Below are 24,059 nucleotides of genomic sequence, written 5' to 3'. Positions count from 1 at the left end.
CTTATGCATCAGTAAAATTCCTACTGAGAATATCAAGCCTTTTTTCTAGCATGTATAAATTCTTAGCCACCACCCCCCTCCCCCGCCAACTCCTGTTTCCTATTTGTGTCATAACTTTTTCTGCATGGAAATAAAAACTCTAGCTGGAGTTCTGAGCACCTGTGTACTAAACAACGACTTGACATGTCTGACACAGAAGAGACAGGCACTAAGAAAAGGAATCAGGTGATGACAATGTTATGTTTGGAGACCCCCATCCACCAGATCTGCCAGCACACATGTAGCCTGGCCTGAGGTCCCCAAACAGAGAAGTCTCTTTTCTTCTGGGTCTTTCCATTTACCCTAATCGGACACCTGAAACTCCCGACTTAGGCAATGGGAACTTTAGGGTCAGCTGGGAACCGAGTGGATTTCAGGAGGTATCTGAAGGTTCACAAACCTGTTTCTTCATGTGAAAATGCAGAGAAGACCAGGTATATCCTCACACAGCTGTTCCACAGAGTAAATGCCTGGCAAATCCCTAGTGCTCAAGATTTTTAAAAATAAGTATGTGCTGGGGCGCCTGGGTGGCTCGGTCAGTTAAGCGTCTGACTTCGGCTCAGGTCATTATCTCACAGCTTGTGGGTTCGAGCCCCACATCGGGCTCTGTGCTGACAGCTGGGAGCTTGGAGCCTGCTTCAGATTCTGTGTCTCCCTCTCTCTCTGCCCCTCCCTGCTCAAACTCTCTCTCTCTCTCTCAAAAAATAAACATTAAAAAAAAAAATTTTTTTTTAAATGTGCTTCTTCAAAACATACTAACGCATCAACGAATAAAACAAATATTTAACTATATAATACACACATGATTTAACTTAGAATTAAAAAAAAGGAATCTAGCTTTTAAGAAGTATTTAAATTTATTTACTTATTCATTTTTAAGTAACCTGTACACCCAACGTGGGGCTTGAACTCACAACCCCAAGATCAAGAGTCACACGCTCTACCCTGAGCCAGCCAGGCGCTCTCAGAATCTAGCTCTTGCTGTTTGAAAACTAGAATTATTTTCTGAGTTCAGTCTCTGGCAGACTCTGCTGCTCCAAGCCATACTGTAGACATTCTTATCACAAAGAATGAGGCACCACATGTGAGAAAACAATCGAGCCCCTAGAACTTTCAAGAGAAAAAAAAAAAAAAAACGACTGACTTCTCAGAATTTTTGTATGGGGTGAAAGGTTATATGTAAGCAAATTGTTACTGTAAACATCTCTAAAATGGTAAAATCCATGTGGGTTTTATTTTTAGTTTTAATTTTTTTTTTAACGTTTATTTATTTTTGAGACAGAGAGAGACAGAGCATGAACGGGGGAGGGGCAGAGAGAGAGGGAGACACAGAATCGGAAGCAGGCTCCAGGCTCTGAGCCACCAGCCCAGAGCCCGACGCGGGGCTCGAACTCACGGGCCGGCCGTGAGATCGTGACCTGAGCTGAAGTCGGACACTTAACCGACTGAGCCACCCAGGCGCCCCCCATGTGGGTTTTATATGGAGAATGGGGTAAAACAGCAGGTCAATGACAGAAAATAATGTGACCTTTTACACTGTAGGTAATTATCAAGTTGCATTTTAAAAATCCAAAATGGGGGGCACCTGGGTGGCTCAGTGGGTTGAGACTCTTGATCTCAGCTCAGGTTATTATCTCACTGTTCGTGGGACTGAGCCCTGCATCGGGCTCTGCACTGACAGCTCAGACCCTGCTTGGGGTTCTCTCTCCTTCTCTCTCTCTGCCCCTCTCCCGCTCACTCACACTCTTTCTCTTTCTCTCTCAAGATAACAAAATACACATTAAAAGAAATAAAATTTTAAAAATCCAAAATGCTACTTAAACTGTGATTACAAGTCTAGACACGTAAACACAAATGGGAAAGAATACGGCACGATTAATACTGTTCATTTGTAAACATGTTTAGAACGTGCAAGTTTTTTTTTTTTTTTAAGTTTTTTAAAAATCAATTTTCATGCTGTTATTTGGCAATAAACAAAAAACAAGAGGCTGGTACACAACAATTATTCAAGTGCCTGGGGTTCTTGCCAAGTAGGAGGGTAAATGCTTCCACCCTTCCCAAGTAGGGGGTTAATGCGAGAAACGCATTAATTAATTAATTAATTAATTAATGTGAAACGAGAGGTCATTTTAAGGAACAGAAAGGCAAAACCAACTTACCTGGAATTTGGTCATTTTTTTCTCCTTTTCCTTTTGGGGAAGGGCAGAGTTCTGGGAAGGCAAAGCTGTGGATGGGAAAGCCGTCGTGAGAGAGCCGTCAGTCCACATGGCACTTGTGGGAACCCCAAGAGGTGCCGCTGTAGACCAGGGGCTGGATTCCAGCTTCCTCTGGGCTCCCCCAGACAGCTGCCTGAGCTCAGGAACAGTCGCTCACCTAAGTGCTTCTGGTAGCTTCCAGAGTATTCCTGAGCCTGGGTCTCAGAGGAAATGAGAAGCAGGCAGGCAGTATAATTTAACGGGGCCAAGGTGCATGGGTTCGAGCTCTGCCATTTCCACTTACTACTTTCTACTCACTACCAGTGTAAACCTTGAGCAAATCATTAATCTTTCTGTGCCTCAATCCAGTCACCTGTAAGTGGGCATAATAATAATGCAGGTATTCCCTATTCCCTAAGGTGTCAGACAGGCAGATGCTTTCATGCTTCCCGAAACTTCCCTTGCAAATGTGCTTTCTAGAAAATAAATCTTTTCAGAAACCCACTCATTCAGAGATGAAGGCTCCAGGTGGCGAGTCACCGATACCCTAGGAAAGTCTAATAATTATTATTCTTTTTTAATGTTTAATTTATTTTTGAGAGAGGCACACACAGAGAATCCGAAGCAGGCTGCAGGCTCTGGGCTGCCAGCACGGAGCCTGACTCGGGGCTCGAACTCCCCAACGGTGAGATCACGACCGAGCCCAAGTTGCAGGCTCAACCGACTGAGCCACCCAGGAGCCCCTAGGAAAGTCTAATTCCGACCGGTTGCCCACAGATAATCTGTTCTGCTGCTAATGAAAAACTGCCATGATTTCCCCCCAATGACCACTTTAATAGGTGTAATTACTTGAGCATGTTATTAAGCTCAACAAAGTTTCCTCTCCCATATGCATGAAGGCAATGACTGATTGAAACCGCAGACTAAGAAATCCTGCTGCATCTTAAATGAACAACACGCAGCTATTACACGTTCACAACACCTAAGGACTCAGTACACCGCAGGCACTCTGCGAAGCCGTGCGCAGGACTGTTTCTCTGCGATAAGCCACAAAGAACTTTCCCCGGGATCCAGCTGAAGATAACTCTCCTTCCTAATCAAGGGTCTGGGAAGAGTCCAGGAATCCCGGAACGGCCCCACAGCAGAGATCGGTGAAGGGCCAGTGGAGCTGCAGCCGGGGCTCCGACCCCACGCCCCCGATGCCAGCCTCTCAGGAGCTTCTAAATAACAGGGGGCCCGATATTATGACAGCATTCCCGGCACCACCCAACATTTTACTAGGCACTAGGCACTGGTTTTAAGCGTTTCGTATATAATCTCATCTAATTCTTAGAAGAACACTACTGGGCAGGCACTAACCCTTTTCAGCCAGGGGGAAACGGAGGCAGGGAAATGCTAATCACTCGCCCAGTGTGTCACCTCGAGGCACACGCACAGCTGGCTCTAGGGGTGAGGGAGGAGAGCTCTGGGCGCGGAGAGCGCGGGAGACCTTCAAACTCCGCACGCCACGCGCGCCCGCCCCCACGCGGAGGCTTCGTCGCCACTGCCTCCGTCCCCGCCCTCCGCCGCGGCTCCCATGCCCCAGGAGCGAGGACCCGGCGGCTGCTGGCCTCACGCCGAGGCCGAGAAGGCTCGGAGGGACCGCAGGGGCGCGGGGTAACTCACCTCCCTGCCAACAATCTCGGCCCCGACCTCGCCTTCCTGGAGCGGAAGTGTCCCCGACTGTACCCCGCTCCTGGACTACATTTCCCAGAATGCCCAAGCGGAAGCGCCTCCGATTTCACGCAACTCCTGGACTACATTTCCCAGAATGCAGCTTGCGGGACCGCGCTTCCAACAGCTGACTCTTGTTTGGGTGTAAAGCGGGTTCAGGTTGGGTTACCTCGCTGGTGCTGTAACTGTCAGGTTTCTTTTTGTTTTATTCATTTCTTAGAGCGCCTGAGAAAATTGCGAGTTGAAAAAAATTCGGTCGTATTAAAGAAAAACGGACCAAAATTTTTAGGGGAAGGCTGGATCTCAAACTTGTATCAAATGCCGGCTCCCCGATATCTCCAATACCACCGTCGGGTAATACACGGAGTTTATTGCTAATCGCAGGGAGGGAGAACACCACCGCGATGGACACGGCACCTTGACACGGACACGAAGTCAAGGTTGAATTTACTGAGAATTGCAAGTTCGGTTGCAGGCGGGTCTTTCAGTGCGACGGACTTGGATTAGACTCGCGTAGGCCAGGATTGGGGAGAACAGCAAGGGTTTTTAGGTGCCAACGGTTGCTTTCTTTTGCAGAGATTGAAGAATTGATGGACCTTGTGGAAGTTCTTTTGTTGAACAATCAAGCACTTTGCTAGGACAGGAATCCCCTGGAGTACTAAACCTGTGCTAATGACGACTGAACAGTTATGTTAACGTAGACGGTAGACGGTGGTAAAGGAGGTAGGTAGATAGGAAATTTCAGTCTTCGGTGACCATAGCTGTTCCACGCTGTGTCTCGTGCGGAGGGGAAGGAACAGAGGTGAAGGGAGTGTGTTTGACTCCTCTGCCTCCTTTATTCCACAAGGCACCTAAGGGCTCTTGACACCGTTTTGTGGCATGATCTATTCATTTCAATATGCTAAGAATTTACAAAAAGTAGATACAAATGTTGATTACGCCTAAAAGAGAAATATCTTGAACTTCATTTAAAAAAAATGAGTTGTGTTTAAAAAAAAAAAAGCCAAGTAAATTAAAAAATCTAATTGGCTTTATGTAACCATTCATGAATTAAGCAGCATCCCTTCTAGTAAATGGAAAGAAGCTCCTGGGAGCTTTCCAAAGTAAACAAGACCTTTCGTTCCTCACCTGAGATAAAGAGCCCAAGACCCTATCCAGTTTATACTGGCTCTCAGAGCATGCCCATAGCCCCTTCTCCTTGTCCGACAGTTACCTCTGCTTCATTATCCTATTGAAGTCTCCACCCAAAGAGAAGCACAAGAGGGTATTAACATAACATAGGATGCATGTGTAGGCATGTTTTCTAAGCGCCTATGCACGACCTTATGCCCACCTTTGCATAAAATGACAAAGCTCCTCCTACTGAATATTCATCCTAAACCCCAAAAAGAAACCTCTCACCGCTGCCAGGGGAGTCACAGCTTTGGAAGTTATTCCCTGTGATCTCCTTATTTGCTGCAAATAAAATTTCCTTTGTGTGACAGCTCCATTTGGTGTTGTCTCTATCTGTAACTCACCAAGGAGCAAACTCACATTAGTTTGGTGGCAGAACCGAACTAAAATGGAGTCTCTTAGGTCAGGGACAAAATGGAGATGGTTAATGCAGGTGCAAAAAGGAAACTTAACCTAACCTTACAGGAATTTACAGCTCATCTCAGAAATCAGTGGAGGTACACCAGTCAATTCCCAAATGCCAAGTCTGTTCATGGCTATGTCTGGACTTCCTCTCCTTGACTCAGCTACCCTGATCCAAATAAGAAAGAAGACCACTAGGCAACCAATCAACTAAAAAAGACAAATGACTTCCATATTTATCCCATAAATACCCCTTAGCCTGTGAACAACTCAGAACTCTTGTTTCTGTAGCTTTGAGATTCCTGGTTTGCAGGTCAAAAGCCTTGCCGTAAACTCTTCCTGCTTTGTTTCATTCAGTATGCAGAAATTGCCTTTTGACATACCCAATCCCTATTCAGATTTTCCAATTACCTCCCAAATCTTTCATAACTGGTTTGTTCAAGTCAGCATCCAGAGTTGTTCATTCCGTTTATCTACTCAGGTGCATTTATCCTTGAATACAGCCCTTTCAGTTTACCTTTTCAGATCTTTGACCTGTGGAGGAATTGGGTCAGTTGTCATGATGTCCCAGTTAACTGGATCCAAATAATTGGATCTCTCCAATTATTTTTTGTGTCATTAAATAATTTGTTCTTCTATGTATCTCCTTTAAAGTTTACTTTTTAAGTTTATTTATTTATTTATTTATTTTTAGTAATCTCTACACCCAACATGGGTCTTGAACTCATGACCCCAAGATCAAGAGTTTCATGCTCTTCCAATTGAGCCAGCCAGGTGCCCCTATTTTTTAAAGTTTTAATTTTAATCCCAATTATTTAGCATTCAGTGTTATATTAGCTCAGGTGTATAGTATAGTGATTCAATTCCTAAAAGTTTAAATCTAAAGTCCTGATAGATTTGAGTTTATCTCTCTGGACAAAAAGACCATGGAGGATAGTGAAAATATCTGAACACCAACTGAAGCCAATTCAAATCCTGGGCAATGCACCTCTGAATAGGAAAATAGATAACATTAAATATGTGAAAAATGGTGATTTTAAAGAAAAGAACCATTTTAAGATCAAAAGATTCTTCCCCCAAATAAAAACGTTTGGTAACATTTGTTTTGCTGTTTTATATATTAAGCAGGATCAACCTGATAATAGGAAAGATAAAAATGACTGACAAAAAATATAACAGAGGCTTCCACTTTGAGTAATGGCAAAATAGGTAACTCCCATTAACCACACACACACACACACACACACGCACAGTCTGTTGATAAGCACCAGTAAGCTAACAGTGTGTACAGAATTTCAGGAGAATAAGTTCTGAAATTCAGGAGAACTTGGAGCCACTTTTCCCCTGAGGGGCACTGGCCAGTTCTGAAAATGGTAAGGCTGAGAAGCAAGGCACTCATCTCTGACACTGTGATGACTCCAGGGTTATAAAAGTTGGAGTCCACGGCCTGCCAAGAGTGGATAACTGATAAAACTCCTATATTTTGTGTTGGATACCAGGAACCACTGAACCCTGGAGGTAAGAGTGAATAGCATACAGATCTGCCCTGGTAGGGGTCTGCAGCCCAAATCCAAATCAGCTGTAACCTTAAAACTATGTAAAAGGAATCCTGAATTGCTAATACTTTCGGGTACCTGAGGGTCAAGTGAATATCCTCTTTGGAAAAAGGTATCACCCTAAGCCTGAAATTATTTTGACAAATTTTTAAATACAATATCAGACAAAATATATTTTAAGTCAAAAACTATTGATAGACCACACGAAAGTTGCACACGGATGTTCAAAGCCCATTATATTAATATCCAGAAAAGTGGAAACCAGTGTCCATCAACTGATGAATGGGTAAACAAAATGTGGTCTATCTATACTATGGAATATAACTTGGCCATAAAAAGAGAATAAAGTACTGATACATGGTGAACCTTGAAAACATTATGTTAAGTAAAAGAAACCAGCCCAAAAGGATGTATATGATTCCATTTATATGAAATGTCCATAATACGCAAATACATAGAGACAGAAGGTAGACTGGGAGTTGCCAGGGGCTGGGGGTGGGTAGGCAGAATAGGGAGGGACTGTGCATGGGTATAGAGTTTCATTTTGGAGTGATGAAAATGTTCTGGAGGGAGAATAATGGTGAGGTACACAATTGTGTGAATATACTAAAAATCCACTGAATTGTATACTTTAAAAGGGTGACTTGGGGCGCCTGGGTGGCTCAGTCGGTTAAGCGGCTGACTTCGGCTCAGGTCACGATCTCACAGTCCGTGAGTTTGAGCCCCGCATCGGGCTCTGTGCTGACGGCTCAGAGCCTGAAGCCTGTTTCAGATTCTGTGTCTCCCTCTCTCTCTGACCCTCCCCTGTTCATGCTCTCTCTCTGTCTCAAAAATAAATAAACGTTTAAAAAAAAAATTAAAAGGGTGACTTTTATCAAATGTGAATTAAATCAACACATGTTTTAAAAACATTGCTAGAGAGACCCTTCATAATGATAAAATGTTAAGTTCACCAAGAACATACAACAATTCTAAATTGTGTGCACCTGTATAATTAATAGGCTGGCTGAATTTTGCCCCCAGATCCTGGAAGATAGCCATTAAATCCTTAGAATCTGCTAAGTGACAGGAGTCTTTCTTATTTATGAGGGTTCCCTCAGACCACACCTGACAGTTTACACCGGCCAGATGAGTTTTGGGGGGAGGGCAAGATAATTTTATGATAATGGATGACTCAGGATGGGGGCTGATCACACCAGAAAGACTAACCATGTGATTAAGGGTTGGTACTTTGAACCAGGTGATATCAATCTATGGAGGGGAAGGAGACTGGAGACTGAGCCCCAAGACTAATGATTCATTTGACCATGCCTACATAATAAGGCCCCAGTAAAGTCAATGGTCTTCTTCATTTTGACTGTTTACCTGTATTCGTTATATTAAGACCTTTTGCAGGATTCTTCTGAGTAAAATTTATATGAAATTTTTGAGATGAACTCAATATAATTTTCTCCCTTTTACCCATTTAACAAATAAGTTCTGGGCACAGCTACAAAGTGCTAACCAGTGGTAAGATGTAGCTTCAGGAAGTGGGGGGGAGATGGTGGAGTAGGGGGATCCTAAGTTCACCCTGTCCCTTGGATACACCTAGATAACATCCACATCAGTGTAAATAACCCAGAAAGTGATTTGTTGACTGGCAGAACAGACTCTACACCCCTAAATGTAGAGAAGAGACCACATAAAAAAGGGTAGGAAGGGTGGAGATGCAGATAGGAACCAAACTGACCTGCAGGATCATACGCAAGAGGATGCCTCAGTTGGAGAGAAAGGAAAGGAGCAGACCACACTAGGCAACCCCGGCATAGGGGACCCACACTGGAAAGACAAATCCCCATTAACATTTGGCTTAAAAATCAGAGGGACTTAATTTCATGAGTTCTTACCGTCAGTGGGGTTTAACACCTAGAACTTTAAAAATCAGTGGGGCTCAGATCTAGGAGAAGTGGAGGTTAATAGGAAACTGAGTCCCTGCCCTTAAAAAGAGTGTAACAAACAGCCCCACCGAGATATAGCTTAGAAGCAGCAGTCTGAAAAACACCTGAGGCTCAAAGGAAGGGGATTTATTTACTAATCTCAGAACATGTGCTGGAGGGACAAAGATCTTTATGAGACTTCTCCAAGAACAAAAGAACTGGTGGAAACCATTTCCCTCCCCCCAACCCCAGTCTAGATACAAGACAACTGTGGGAATCAGCATAGTGTCAACACTCTCCACCTAGCTTGCGAACAGCATGCCCCATCCCCACACTCTCCTGAAGACTCACACCCTCTGACCTACCTTGTGCAGTATTCCTAAGTGGCTACAGGTCCCCCACAACAGACCTGTGTAAACCTTGCTAACATCATGAGCTGCCCCTGCCCCTGTACTCTCCTGTAGACCAACATCTCCAACGTGCCCTCAGCAGGAGTCTATCCAAAGTGGTGACACAAATATGGCAGTATGCAAGCAGCCCCAACAGAGGCCAGTACCACCACTCTAAAGGGACTCCTTTCCCAGAGAGAGGGGAAGATAAGCACATATATCAGTCCAATTGTGGCTCAAGCAATTGGCTGGGGACAGACATCTGGTCTGATTGCGGCCCTGCAAACCAATGAAAACTTCTTAGGGGACAATACACGGAGAGCACCCTGCAGTTCAGTGCTACTAAATCTGTGGAAAAAGCCTGGTCTGACCCAACTCAGGCCCAAGGTGGCCCCAGACTGGCCCCCTAACAACACAGAGACCAAATTATGCCTACAACAGGCAAAGAGTCAGTGCAGATGACTGGACTGAAGGCAAATGTGGCTTAGCCACAACAGTAGGGTGCATACAACACATGTAGGAGACATCCATGAAGTGCAAGTTTCTGGTGAATAGGGGACATTGAACTTCAGGGCACTACAGGACCTCTTTTTCATATGGTCACTACTTTCAAGAGCAAGAGACATAGCTGACGTTCCTAACACAGAAACAGACACAAAGAGTTAGACAAAATGAGGAGACAGAGGAATACGTTACAAATGAGAGAACAGGACAAAATCATACCAAAAGAGAGTTAAACAAAATGGAGACAACTAATATATCTGACAGATAAGCTAAAGAAATGGTCATAAAGATACACACTGGACTTGAGAAAAGAGTGAAGGACCTTGGTGAGTCCCTCAACAAAGACAAAACATAAAAAGGACCAGAGATGAAGAACTCAAAAAGTGAAATTGAAAATGCTCTACAGGGAATAAAGGGTAGATTAGAGGAAGTAGAAGAATGGATCAGTGATGGGTATACTGAGTAATGGAAAGCAATCAAACTGAACATGAGATAGAAAAAAGAATAATAAAATGAAAATAGGTTAAGGGAACTCAGCAACACCATCAAGCATAACAACATTTGCATTATAGGGACCCCAGAAGGAGAAGAGAGGGAAAAGGAGGCAGAAAATTTGTTTGAAGAAATAATAGCTGAAAAGTTCCTGCATCTGGAAAAAGGAACAGAAATCCAAATTCAGGAGGCACAGAGAGCCCTCAACAAAATTGATCCAAGGAAATCCACACCAAGACACATAGTAATTAAAATGGCAATAAGTAGTGATAGAGAATTCTAAAAGCTGCAAGAGAAAAGAAACCAGTTACATACAAGGGAAATCCCAGAAGGCTATCAGCTGATTTTTCAGCAGAAACTTTGCAGGCCAGAAGGGAGTGGCATGATCTATTCAAAGTGCTGAAAGAAAAAAAAAATCCTGCAGCAAAACAAACTCTATTCAGCAATGCTGTCATTCAGAATAGGAGAGATAAAGAGTTTCAGAGTTTCCAAGACAAAAAAAAGTTTCAAAAACTAAGAAAAGTTAAGGAATTCATTACCACTAAAACATCCCTACGAGAAATGTTAAAGGGGACTCTGAGTGGAAAGGAAACGCCACAAGCAGGAGTAAGAAAAGTAGGAAGCATAAAAACAGCAAAATTAAATATATCTATAAAAATAAGTCAAAGGATTAACAAAATAAAGGGATATAAAGTATGACACCATTTACCTAAAACATGGGGGTGGGGGGGGGGGGAAGGAGGAATAAAGAATGGGTTCAAACTTAAATGACCACAAACTGCTATATGCAGAAGGTGTTATATACAAGCCTAATGGTAACTACGAGTCAAAAACCACTAATAAATATGCAAAGAATAAAGACAAAAGATTCCAAGGATGTCACTAAAGAAATCCAGCAAACCATGAAAGAAGAGAGCAAGAGAATAGAGGAATAGAGAAGAACTAGAAAAAGAAAACATAAAATGAATAACAAAATGGCAATAAGTACACACCTATCAATAATTATTTTGAATTTAAATGGATTAAATGCTCATTCAAAAGACAACACATGGCAGAATGGATAAAAATACAAGACACATCTATATGCTGCCCATGAGAGACACATTTCAGACCTAAAGACACCTGCAGATTGAAAGTGAAAGGATGGAAAAGGATTTATCATGCAAATGGAAATGAAAAAGAAAGCCAGGGTAGCAATACTGGCACTCTGCTGAATAAAAGTAGTGAGAGTAAACATCCTTGTCTTGTTCCTAACCTTAGGGAGAAAGATCTCACTTTTTTTTTTTTTTAACTTTTTTTTTTTTTTTTTTTAATTTTTGGGACAGAGAGAGACAGAGCATGAACGGGGGAGGGGCAGAGAGAGAGGGAGACACAGAATCGGAAACAGGCTCCAGGCTCCGAGCCATCAGCCCAGAGCCCGACGCGGGGCTCGAAATCACAGACCGCGAGATCGTGACCTGGCTGAAGTCGGACGCTTAACCGACTGCGCCACCCAGGCGCCCCAGATCTCACTTTTTGACCCTTGAGTATGATCTTAGCTGTGGGTTTTTCATATATGGCCTTTATTATGTTGAGGTATGTTCCCCCAAACCAACTTTGTTGAGGGCTTTTATCCTAAATGGATGTTGTACCTTGGTAAGTGCTTTTTCTGCATCTATTGAAATGATCATATAGTTTTTATCTTTCCTGTGTTGATGAGCTGCATCACATTGATTGATTGGTGAATACTGAACCACCCTCTTATCTCAGGAATAAATCCCATTTGATTGGGGTGAATGATTTTTTTTTAAATCTGCTGTTTGATTCAGTTTGCTAATATTTTGTTGAGGATTTTTGCATCTATGTTCATCAGAGATATTGGCTTGTAGGGGTTTTTTTTGTAGTGTCTTTATCTGGTTTTGGTATCAGGGTAATGCTGGCCTCAGAGAATGAATTTGGAAGCTTTACTTTCTCTTCTATTTTTTGGAATAGTTTGAAAAGAATAGATACTAATTCTTCTATAAATGTTTGGCAGAGTTCACTTGTGACGCTGTCTGGTGCTGGAATTTTGTTTGGTGGGAGTTTTTTGATTACTGATTCAATTTCATTGCTCATCTATTCAAATGTTCCATTTCTTCCTTATCCAGTTTTGGTAGGCTATATTGTTTTAGGAATTTACCCACTTCTTCTAGGATGTCCAGTTTGTTGGCATATAATTTTTCATAATGTTCTCTTATAATTGTTTGTATGTCTGTGGTATCAGTTGTTATTTCTCCTCTTTGATATCTGATTTTAGTTTGAGCCTTCTCTCTCTCTCTCTCTCTCTTTCTACTTTTATTCAACATAGTACCATAAGCCTTAGCCACAGCAATCAGACAAGAAAAAGAAATGACATGCATCCAGATCAGCAAAGAAGTAAAACTTTCACTATTTGCAGATTACATGATATCATATATAGAAAACCCTAAAGACTCCACCAAAAAACTACTAGAACTGATAAATGAATTCAGGAAGGTCACAGGATCCAAACTCTATATACATAATTCTGTTGCTCTTCTATATGCTAACAATGAAGTGGCAGAAAGATAAATTAAGAAAACAATCCCATTTATAACTGCAAAAAAAATTCCTAGGAATAAACTTAACCAAGAAAGTGAAAGAAGCCCTGTACTCTGAAAACTATGAAACATTCGTTAAGTAAATTGAAGATGATACAAACAAATGGAAACATATTCCATGCTATGCCCTGGGAGAACAAATATTGTTAAAATGTCCATAATACCCAAATACTCTACACATTTAAGGCAATCCCTATAAAAACCAATAGCATTTTTCACAGAACTAGAACAAATAATCCTAAAATTTGTATGGAGCCACAAAAGACCCAAAATACGAACGCAATATTGAAAAATAACAAAACTGGAGATATCATGATCCCAGATTTCAAGATATACTACAAAGCTATAGTAATAAAAGCAGTATAATATTGACACAAAAATAAACACGCAGATTAATGGAACAAAATAGAGAGGCCATAAATAAACCCACAGTTGGCCAACAGGCACATGAAAAGATGCCCAACATCACTTATCATCAGGGAAATACAAATCAAAACTAAAGTGAGATATCATCTCACACCTGTCAGAATGGCCAAAATAAAAAACACAAGAAACAAAAAATGTTGGCAAGAATGTGGAGAAAAAGGAACATTTGTGCACTGTTGTGGGAATGTAAACTCATGCAGCTACTGTGGAAAACAGCACGGAGGTTCCTCAAGAAATTAAAAATATATGGGCGCCTGGGTGACTCAGTTGGTTAAGCATCCGACTTCGGCTCAGGTCATGTTCTCCCAGTTCATGAGTTGGAGCCCCATGTCAGGCCCTGTGCTGACAGCTCAGAGCCTGGAGCCTGCTTCGGATTTTGTGTCTCCCTCTCTCCTTGCCCTTCCCCTGCTCGTGCTCTGTCTCTCTCTCAAAAACAAACATTAAAAAAAAGAAATTAAAAATGGAATTACCATTTGATCCAGTCATTCCACCACGGGTTATTTACCCAAAGAATACAAAGACACTAAGTGAAACAAAACAAAACAAAACAAAACATATGCACCCATTTACCATAGCCAAGTCATGGAGGGAGCCCAAGTGTCCATCGATAGATGAACGACTAGAGAAGATGTGGTAAATACATACACAATGGAATATCATTCATCTGTTAAAAAAAAAAAAAAAGAAGTCTTGCCACTTGTGACAATATGGATGGATCTAGAAAGTATGATGCCATGTGAAATAAGTCATTCAGAGAAAAATACCATGTGATTTCACCAGTATGTGGAATTTAAGAAACAAAACAAAGACAAAAAAGACAAATGAAAAAACAGACTCTTAGCTATAGAAAACAAACTTCTGGTCACCAGAGGGAAGGTAGATGGGGGGATGGATGAAATAGGTGAAGGGGGTCAAGGGCACACTTATCGTGATGAGCACTGAATAATGTATAGAATTGTTGAGTCACTGTACTGTGCACCTGACACTAATATAACATTGTAGGTTAATTGTGCTGGAATTAAAGCAATAAAATAAATATTAAAAAAATATACGCTTTCGGGGCAAAAAGCAAAGACCGTAGCTTCAGCAGTGAACAAAGTCTCTGCGTTCATAGAGCTTATATCTTACTGCACAACATGTATATCTAATCATATTTTCTAGATTTATAACCATTTATAAGTTAGTTAACCACTATTATGAACTCTCGACCTCCAAAATAATTTCAGAATTTTATTTTCTATAATGTTTTTCACTATTATTCCAAAGTTTCTAAATTTATACTGATATCTAAATGTTTGAGGTCGTTTTTTTTTTTTTTTTCAATGAACTTTTCAATTCAGTGCTACATGACTTGGCAGGAAATGTTTAGAGAACTTCACCTCCCTCCCTGTAATAGTCATTAAAAGTTTCTTCTGTTGTTGTGGCGGGTGCCTGGTAAACAGCCTCTGTGTAATTCTGCCTACCAGAGCGTTTGCTCTGCCTACCAGAGCCAGACTGCACATCGGAACTTCGGGGCTCTGCTCAAAATGTTTAGTAAAATGTTTACAGATAGATTACCAGGGGATATTTTCATACAGAGTTTAAATCCTTTTTCTGTCTTGAGTATCATATTGGAAAGATGCCAATGTCCAAGGGACTGTGAGGCCCTGGGATAGTTGGAATAACTTGCAAGTTTGGGAGAAGATACGTTATCACCCACTCCTGAAAGGCAGTGTTTAAGCAGAGAGTGGCCCTTTGGCTCCTTTGAGATGGTTTCTCCACGAAAACGAAGGGGGAAAGAAAGCAGAAGTGATAACATACATTATTTTACAACCAAATAGTAATTCAGAGCTCCATAAATTCCAGGGGGGGGGGGGAGTGAAAAAGCTCATCTTTCACAACACAGATAGAGCCTGGGAGAATGAAAAGAACAGGGCACAACACAAACTCTGAAAGCCACCCTTTGAAAGGGGCTTATATTGTGCCTGGAACTCTCTTAAGATAGCATATGGATGACTCTTCACTTTTCTTGGTCTCTGCTCAAATGTCAATGGAAAATTGGTTATTTTACATTGGGTGGCCTTCTTTGCTGCTCACTGTAAAAATAAGAAATCCTCCCCACGCCTGACTGCTGGCAGTCTCCATCCCATAATGAAATGTAAACATTAATAAAATTCTGCCAATAATAATTACAGCAGCTGACATCTATGGAACACTTACACATATCACGGCAGTAATTTAAGTGCTTTATATTTAATATCTTGTTTGATTTTCACAGCAATAAGACGGAGATAAGGACAATAGTTATCCTCATTTTACAGATAAGAAAATTAGGGCACAGAGAGAGAGTTCAGGAACTTTTTCCTGATAAGCCAGTAGCCAACAGAAAAGCCAGGATTTTTGCCCAGAGCCTTAACTTCCAAGATAGTATCTCCCAACCCTGGCAGCGTGTTAAAATTTCAGGGACGCTCAAAACTTGCCTAAAGTTCTTCTAAAACTAAATTAGAATCTGAAATATATATATTCATTATATTTATATATATATTATATTTATATATAATTATAAATAAAATATTTTTTATATGCACATAAACAAAAAAATTACATAAGCCTCTTCTAAAACTAAATTAGAATCTGTCAAGACATCCGTAATTTGGGGAGGGACCCTAGGTGATTTTAGGACTCAGTCAGGGCAGAGAACCACTGCACTAGGTGAGAACCCAGGTGGTTGGTGACCTGAGTCCTTTCTGGTACCCCTATGCTAACCTGCCTCACTAGGAGTAAAGGAATCGCGCATGGGTTCCCAGCATGCCAGGCAGGGAGCTGAGTCTGTCATCCAGGCTTCCAAGCCTCCAGATTGTCAGCTTCTTGTGTCTCTCCATTATAAGATACTAGCAGAGGTGTCTCTAAGAAGAAAGGGTAGCTTCATGATTTGTAAGTGCTCTTGGGGGCAAATACTCAGAGTAGAAAGGCTGACTTTATTTTAGACCTACCAGATCATTTTGTTTTCTATTCACTTTTAAAAAAGTTTATTTATCTATTTCAAGGGGTGGGGGAAAGGAGTAGAGAGAGGGAGCGAGAGATCCCAAGGATCTGTGCTGTCAGCACAGAGCATGATGTGGGGCTCCAACTCATGAATCGTGAGATCATGATCTGAGCTTAAGCCAAGAGTCCAACGCTTAACCAACTGAGCCACTCACGTGCTCCCCCAGATCAGCTCTTTTTTTTTAAATGCAGGCAATTCTTATTGCCCTCCACCCCAAGGGGCTTTCCGAATTTTAAAGATAAGGAAATCATGTTAACTAGATATTTAAAAAGTAGTCTTCATACACGATATTTGTGTTTGCTCAAAGTTAAAAATTCACAAAAGGAATTCTTGTTTAGAATGGAGAAAAGAGGCCAGCAGGGGGAGCTCTCATGGCCTGTCACTCCCCATCAATTGCAGACCCAATGGGAAGAGACACACTGTGCTGGTGGACTCTACTTCACTATCCCAGCAGGAGGCTTCCCCCCCTTCCCCTGCCCCCACTCTGCAACAGCCCAGCCAATGAGAGGCTGTCACAACTCAGCCAATGAAAAGCCACTGTGCTTTAAACCCCAGTTTACTCCAAGGGACATTCTGTTTCTCACCATCTTCCCAATTTCCCCCCTTTCCTCCATAATAGACTGTTCCTCTCCTTTGTTCTGGAGCCATGTCTATGGTTTTGCTGCAGCTTGTTTGTCCTGAATTGGAATTCTCTGCTATTCCCAAATAAACCCAATTTTGCTCATAAAATAACTGGCAGTTGTATTTTTAAGGTTAACAAAAGGTAACACTGAAGTTTCAAATGGCAAGTGAAGGGAATGAGAGAGAAGGGAATACCTTAAAATATCTATAGGTGCCCCATATATTCCTTCCAGTATTTTCTTGCTTTTGTCATGCTTTTATATTACACTAGAATGTCTGTTACAAGGATTTCATTTTTGGCTCACACAGCATGTATACATAGTCCCTTTTAACCCACACAACAACCTTATGAAGTGTGTGATAACATTGCCTGTATTTTACATCTTTGAACCTGAGGCCCGGAGAGATTAAGTAACCTGCCCAAGGTTATAACTGTTAGCACTCAGTTTCAAAACTAGCAAGTCTGGATCCAGAGTCTGAGCCTTAACTTCTCAGAATATTTACCCCTGATCAACTAACTTGGCTTCTTATTGTTAGTGTTGGGTCTAAGATGGAAACGTGGTTATGTTCTTGCATGACACACCTCTGTGGCTTCTCTGCGTCTTTAGGATAAACACACAATTCACAGAAATTTTCCAGGTCAGAACCGTTCCCCTCCCTCTCTAAACCTTCTCTCCACTCTAAATTTCCAGCCTGAGTGTGTCCCTTGCTTTCCCACAAAGGCCTCGAGGTCTTTGCTTGTGCTGTTCTTTTTATTTTATCATGCCTTCCTTCCCTGCTCAACTGGCATTTAGACTTTAATTATTCTCACTTTAAATATCCTCTGCTTCAAGATGCTTCCTACTCAGATTTGGCCTCGTTCTCATTAGCTTCCAAGCCTACTTTACATCCTTTTTTAAAGTTTATTTATTTATTTATTTTGAGAGACCGAGCGTGAGTGCAAGCAGGGGAATGGTAGAGAGAGAGAGGGAGAGAGAGAATCCCAAGTAATGCCAATCCATGCCGACAGTGTGGGGCCCGAAGTGGAGCTCAAACCCACAAACTGTGAGATCATGACCTGAGCCAAAATCAAGAATCAGACACTTAACCAACCGAGCTACGCAGGTGCCCCTACATCCTAATGAAAGCAGAGTGTAGTGGCCAAGAGAACGTGGAATGGAACCTGGACACTGAGGCTTATCCCTGGCTGTGTGACACTTAGCACCAGTCATTGTTCAAGTAACCTCTCCATGCCTCTGTTCTCTCATCTGTAAAATAAGACCGGGTTCATATAGAAATACACAAATTAACACATGCAAAGTAGTCAAGGCTCTTCCTGTTAATATGTGATCAATAGATGCTAGTAATTATCATCATTATCATTAAAGACACCACATGACATATACAGGAGCCACACATTAGTGCTAGTTTATTTCTCTAAAAAAATTTTTTTTAACATTTATTGTTGAGAGACAGCACAAGGAGGGGAGGGGCAGAGAGAGAGGGAGACACAGAATCCGAAGCAGGCTTCAGCCTCTGAGCTGTCAGCACAGAGCCCAATGTGGGGCGTGAACCCACGAACTGTGAGATCAAGACATGAGCCAAAATCGGACACTCAACTGACTGAGCCACCCAGGCACCCCAGTGCTAGTTTATTTCTAAAGAAATATGTCTATAGATCAGTGGAATAGAATAAAGAACCCAGAAATGGACCCAAAAATGTACGGCCAACTAATCTTCAGCAAAGCAGGAAAAAGTATCCAAATGAAAAAAGACAGTGTCTTCAGCAAATGGTGCTGGGAAAACTGGACAGTGACATGCATAAAAATGAAACTGGACCACTTTCTTATACCATACACAAAAATAAATTCAAGATGAATGAAAGACCGAATGTGAGACAGGAAACCATCAAAATCCTACAGGAGAAAACAGGCAGCAACTTCTTTGATCTCAGCCACAGCAACTTTTTACTAGACATGTCTCTGGAGGCAAGGGAAATAAAAGCAAAAATGAACTAGGGACATCGTCAAGATAAAAAAGCTTCTGCACAGCAAAGGAAAAAATCAATATTGCAAATTACATCTCAGATAAAGGATTAGTATCCAAAATCTATAAAGAATTTATCAAACTCAACACCCATAAAACAAATAATCCAGTGGAGAAATGGGCAGAAGACATGAATACTTTTCCAAGAAAGACATCCAGATGGCCAACTGACACATGAAAAGATGCTTAACATCACTCATCATCAGAGAAATATAAATCAAAACCACATTGAGGTATACCTCACACCTGTCAAATGGCTAAAATTAACAACTCAGGAAACAACAGATGTTGGTGAGGATGTGGAGAAAGAGGAACCCTTTTGCACTGTTGGTGGGAATGCAGACTGGTGCGGCCACTGGAAAACAGTATGGAGGGTCCTCAAAAAATTAAAATTAGAACTACCCTACAGCCCAGCAATTGTGCTACTAGGTATTTATCCAAAGGATGCAAAAATGCTGATTCAAAGGGGTATATGTTCCCCCATGTTTACAGCAGTGCTATCAACAATAGCCAAATTATGGAATGAGCCCAAATGTCCATTGACTGATGAATGGATAAAGAAGGTGTGGTGTGTATGTGTGTGTATGTACCACACACACACACACACACACACACACAATGGAATACTACTCAGTGATCAAAAAGGATGAAATTTTGCCATTTGCAATAATATGGATGGAACTAGAGCATATTATGCTAAGCTAAAGAAGTCAGCCAGAGAAAGACAAATATATGACTTCACTCAAATGTGGAATTTAAGAAACACAACAGATGAACATAGGGCAAGGGAAGGAAAAATAAGATAAAATCAGAAATGGAGACAAAGCATAAGAGACTCTTAAACACAGAGAACAAACTGAGGGTTGCTGGAAGGGAGGTGAGTCGGGGGGAATGGGCTAAATGGGGGATAGGCATTAGGAGGGCACTTGTTGGGAAGAGCACTGTTATATGTAAGTGATGAATCACTGAATTCTACTCCTGAAAACAATATTACACTATATGTTAACTAGCTGGAGTTTAAATAAATTGAGAAAGATATTGTAAGATAAAAAATGTCAGTATTCGAAAGATCTGAAAAACTCAGCGATTTAATATTCTCTAAATGAGCAATGCATAATGTCACAAAACCATGAATGGATAAAAGACTCAAAGTACAAGACAGACTAAAGGATTCTTAATGTAATGGAATACAAAAAGTACCCGATATGGTTTCAGACTCTACACTGCAATCGCCTTTAAGAAACTATCACTTGTCGAACTTTGGTGCAGTATCAAAGAAGAATATTATCTGTAATCTATTAAGGTAATTCTTTTCCAACTATAACTGTGGGAGGCTGGATTTTCTTCATTACTTCAACCAAAACAATATTATCACAACAGATAGAACACAGAAGATACAAAAATCCACCTGTTTTTCTTAAAGTCAGCAACTAAAGAGATCTGCAAAAATGTAAAACATTGCCACCTTTCTTCTTAAATCTGTTTATGGAAATACAGTTTCCTCATAAATGCTGTTACTTATAGTCTCATGTTATAGGTTTGTTTTTAAAGTAGATTAAAAGCTTAAGCATTAATTCCTAAACAGCAAATACACATTTCACAGGGTCACCCTAAAGTAATTTGTATTGTTGACCTTAAAAACAAAAGTTATTTTACTAGGAAAAAGGGGTGTATTTGGGAATAGCAGAGAACTGCAATTTGGACATGGAAGCTATATCAAAATTATTGGTAAGTCCAACAAACAGAGGAGAGGCACATTATTTTATGGAGAAGGAGGAAATTGGAAGAGGTTGCTCTGAATAAAGTCCATTTGAGAAAAGCAACAGTCCAGAGTGATGAGGTTTCTCATCGGCTATGGTGCTGGGGCAGTGGATTTCTTGTAGGAGATGCATGGTACCTCTTTTCCTGTTGGGGCCTGTAAGTGAGTCTTTCCTGTTCTTCTGTAGGGGTCTGTAATTGGCAGTTCTTCCTGTGATTGACCTCAAATGGTAGGGGGTGAGAGCTCCCCCACTCCATATTTTAAAATATTTTTTGAAGGTTTATTTATTTTTGAGGGAGAGAGAGAGCGAGAGAGACACACGGAACACAAGCGTGGGAGGGGCAGAGAGAGAGGGAGACACAATCTGAAACAGGTTCCAGGCTCTGAGCTGTCAGCACAGAGCCTGAAGTGGATCTGGAACCCACCAACCTGAGATCATGACCTGAGCCGAGGTCAGATGCTTAACCAACTGAGCCACCCAGGCGCCCCATCTCCCCACTCCATTTAAGTGAGGTTTCTCTTTATTAATTTTCATAGTACAAAGAAAGCTTAGAAAGCTTAGCCTGGAACTTAAAAACTAAGGCTTAATTATTAATATTGCTTACGACCAAGGACACATCCCACAAATTCTCCGATTTATGTAAATATCTTCGTAGAAGAAGAATGCCAAGTCCTACTTACATAGGGCCCTGCTGCCAGGAGCCAAGGGGTCACTGGCTCCACTTCCACACCGTCCTGGGGAAGTCAAGAGCGCGGAAGGAAAGGAGGCTGTGAAATATCACCATTGCCAGAGCAAGGCACACCAAGCAATCCAACACTTAATTAGGAAGGCACTATCATCTACTCCTTTTACAGATGAGCAAACAAGGCGCAGACTAAGTAACTCTTCCCAATGTTATCCTGCCAGGAAGCGGCTGGTAGTTGGGCGAGAGGGAGGAGAGACTCAAGCCGCACCCGCCCCAGGGAGGCAAGAACCTCCCCAAAGGCGAGAAGACCCGGCCTAAGGGAACTACAGCTGCCCTCCCCATACCTCAAATATCCATTCTCTCCCCCTTCATACAGACTACTGAGTTGTTGCTGCCTCAAGAGCAGGTGGGAAAAGTTCTAAGGGTTGCGGGATGCTTAACTGACAACCAGTGGGAGGGGAACGACGGCCATAACCTCCCACACCTGGGCCGGAAGTGCCGCCGCCACCGGCCGCCGTAGAGCAACACTTCCCAGAATGCCCCAGCACCTGCTTCTTGGGAACGGAAGTGTCTGAGACTACACGGAGTTCCGGACTACACTTCCCAGAATGCCCGAGAGGATATCGTCTAACTGCTCCGACCCTGGGGGCAGAAGTGCCTCCTTCCCGCTATTCGGAGCTCCTGAACTCTTGCTTTCCAGAGTGTCGGAGTAGAGCAGAGGCCACGGGTCACGCCTCCCAGGGGCTGGTGTGCTAGGGGCCACTGGGAGGTCTGGACTCTGCTTCCTGCAATGCCCTAGGACAACATTGACTACAGTCCCGACACTCTGTCAGAGATGTGGACTACCACACTGAGTACTTTTCCATAGACACATCTTTCTGGAGCCGAAATGTCTCAAAAAAGCCCAGATCTCTGGTGGACTGAGCGCCACTGACACGCTTGCCTGGCGTAGAAGTTTCTTCAGCTACATGGATCTTCTACACTAACGTTCTACACTCCTGGACGCGCAGTTGTGCTTCTGGCCTGGTGCCCTTTGGTGTTTTGAATACAAGTATCCCTGGCTTTATCCCACTTTGCTTTTATAAAAGACTTAGATTAGTACCTGACTTTGCTACCCAGAAGAAATCCAAAGAGCATTTTCACTGTTACGAAAAAAGCCATTACCACACTAATGTTAAGTCATTCATAAAAACGAAGTAATCCCAATGTTCAGAAAGTGGGGGATACTCTAGAACGCCGTACTTTCAGACGGTGGAAACCTGTAATGAGGTTCATTGCGGATGAATTCTGTGCCTCTGGCCAAGCCTAGCCTTCCCTTTTCTTTTTCTCACTTTTTAAAAATTATCCATGTAACCATACTAATTTGGCAGTGGTCAAGAAGATATCTTGTGAAGGAGAGAAAAGTGAAGCTTGAAAATACAGAAAGAAAATACAAACCATCCTAAAGCGGAAGCCATGTGTAGAAGATTTTGAAGGAGGATTGGCGTAAGCTGCACTGGGCACCAAATTTAAGGAGCACTATCTCCGTCTTACCTGGACTGAATTTCCTTTGTTCCATGCACACCTGGAGGCATCTGGAACTCAAACAGTGTTAGCCGGCTTGAGTTGTTTCCAAGGCACCAAGAAATGACAAAAGCACAAACGTTAATCAGGTCATAATGCGGATGCGGCAAAAACTTCTCAAATTCCCTTGGTTTTAATTGCTCACGCTGAAGAATTGTGGTCTCTTTAGATAAGTGAAAGCTACACCGTCAGGGAGTTGGAGAGAGCATTGCAGTATTCAAGGGAGTGAATCCTGTATAAAATCTTGAAAATGTTTCTTCTTTGAGTTCGTTAGGTATCACATCACCTACTTCTAACTTGCTCTTAATAAATACGAAAAAAAAATCAACCACATGCCTCATTATTCCACAAACCAGTGGAAATCAGAGCAGCCATGATTTATTTTGTGAGATACGGACTCAAGTCCAGAAAAAGTTTAGAACCACCACCACCAAGAGAAAATACACACACACATAAAACCCAGAAAGTGTGTATTGTCTGCTTTTCTCTTGCACAAGAATGAAATAGTCTTCTATTATGAAATTTTTAAAAAGCACACACTGAGAACAAACAATTAAATGTCCAGAAACTCATCTTCCATCTTCAACAATTATCGACATGTTGCCCCACTTGTTCCATCTCACTTTATGTTCTTTCCTTTTTATTACTGAACTAAATTAAATACAAGTCCATCTTGTCAAAATATTTTCATACATTTCTCAAACACACGAGAGCACTTATATAACCATAATGCACTGAACAAAATTAACAACATTTCCTTAATATTAATTTACTCTATCCTTATTTGAAATTCCCAATTCTCTCTCGAGTCCCTCACACTTGGTTTCCTTGAATCAATATCAAAACCTGTCCATTCATTGCATGATCATTGCATGAGTCTTTGAGTCTGTTGTTATCTAGAACTGACTTCTGTCACTCCTTTTTGCCATCCTCTTGGGCTGCTAAAAAAGCCATATCATATACTGGATTTCTCATATA

General features: G+C 41.8%; 1 protein-coding gene across 2 annotated transcripts in view; it reads right to left on the bottom strand.

Moving 5' to 3' along the window:
• Positions 1-4,045, bottom strand: part of ZNF235 (zinc finger protein 235) — a 29,799-nt gene extending 25,754 nt beyond the window's left edge. The window contains exons 1-2 of one of the 2 annotated variants that reach the window (XM_049620946.1): positions 3,900-4,045; positions 2,199-2,263 (exon numbers count right to left, since the gene is read on the bottom strand). In XM_049620946.1, coding sequence (XP_049476903.1) covers positions 2,199-2,213 — 15 coding nt within the window. In that variant the 5' untranslated portion in view covers positions 2,214-2,263; positions 3,900-4,045. Of the gene's footprint in view, positions 1-2,198; positions 2,790-3,899 lie in introns of those variants that run through there. The other variant, XM_049620945.1, reaches the window with a different exon arrangement.
• Between the last annotated feature and the right edge of the window lie 20,014 nt (positions 4,046-24,059).

Source organism: Panthera uncia (genome assembly GCF_023721935.1).
Source record: "Panthera uncia isolate 11264 chromosome E2 unlocalized genomic scaffold, Puncia_PCG_1.0 HiC_scaffold_19, whole genome shotgun sequence".
NCBI lineage: Eukaryota > Metazoa > Chordata > Mammalia > Carnivora > Felidae > Panthera > Panthera uncia.
Note: the sequence above shows the minus strand (reverse complement) of the source record. Positions and strands in the feature narration are given on the sequence as shown.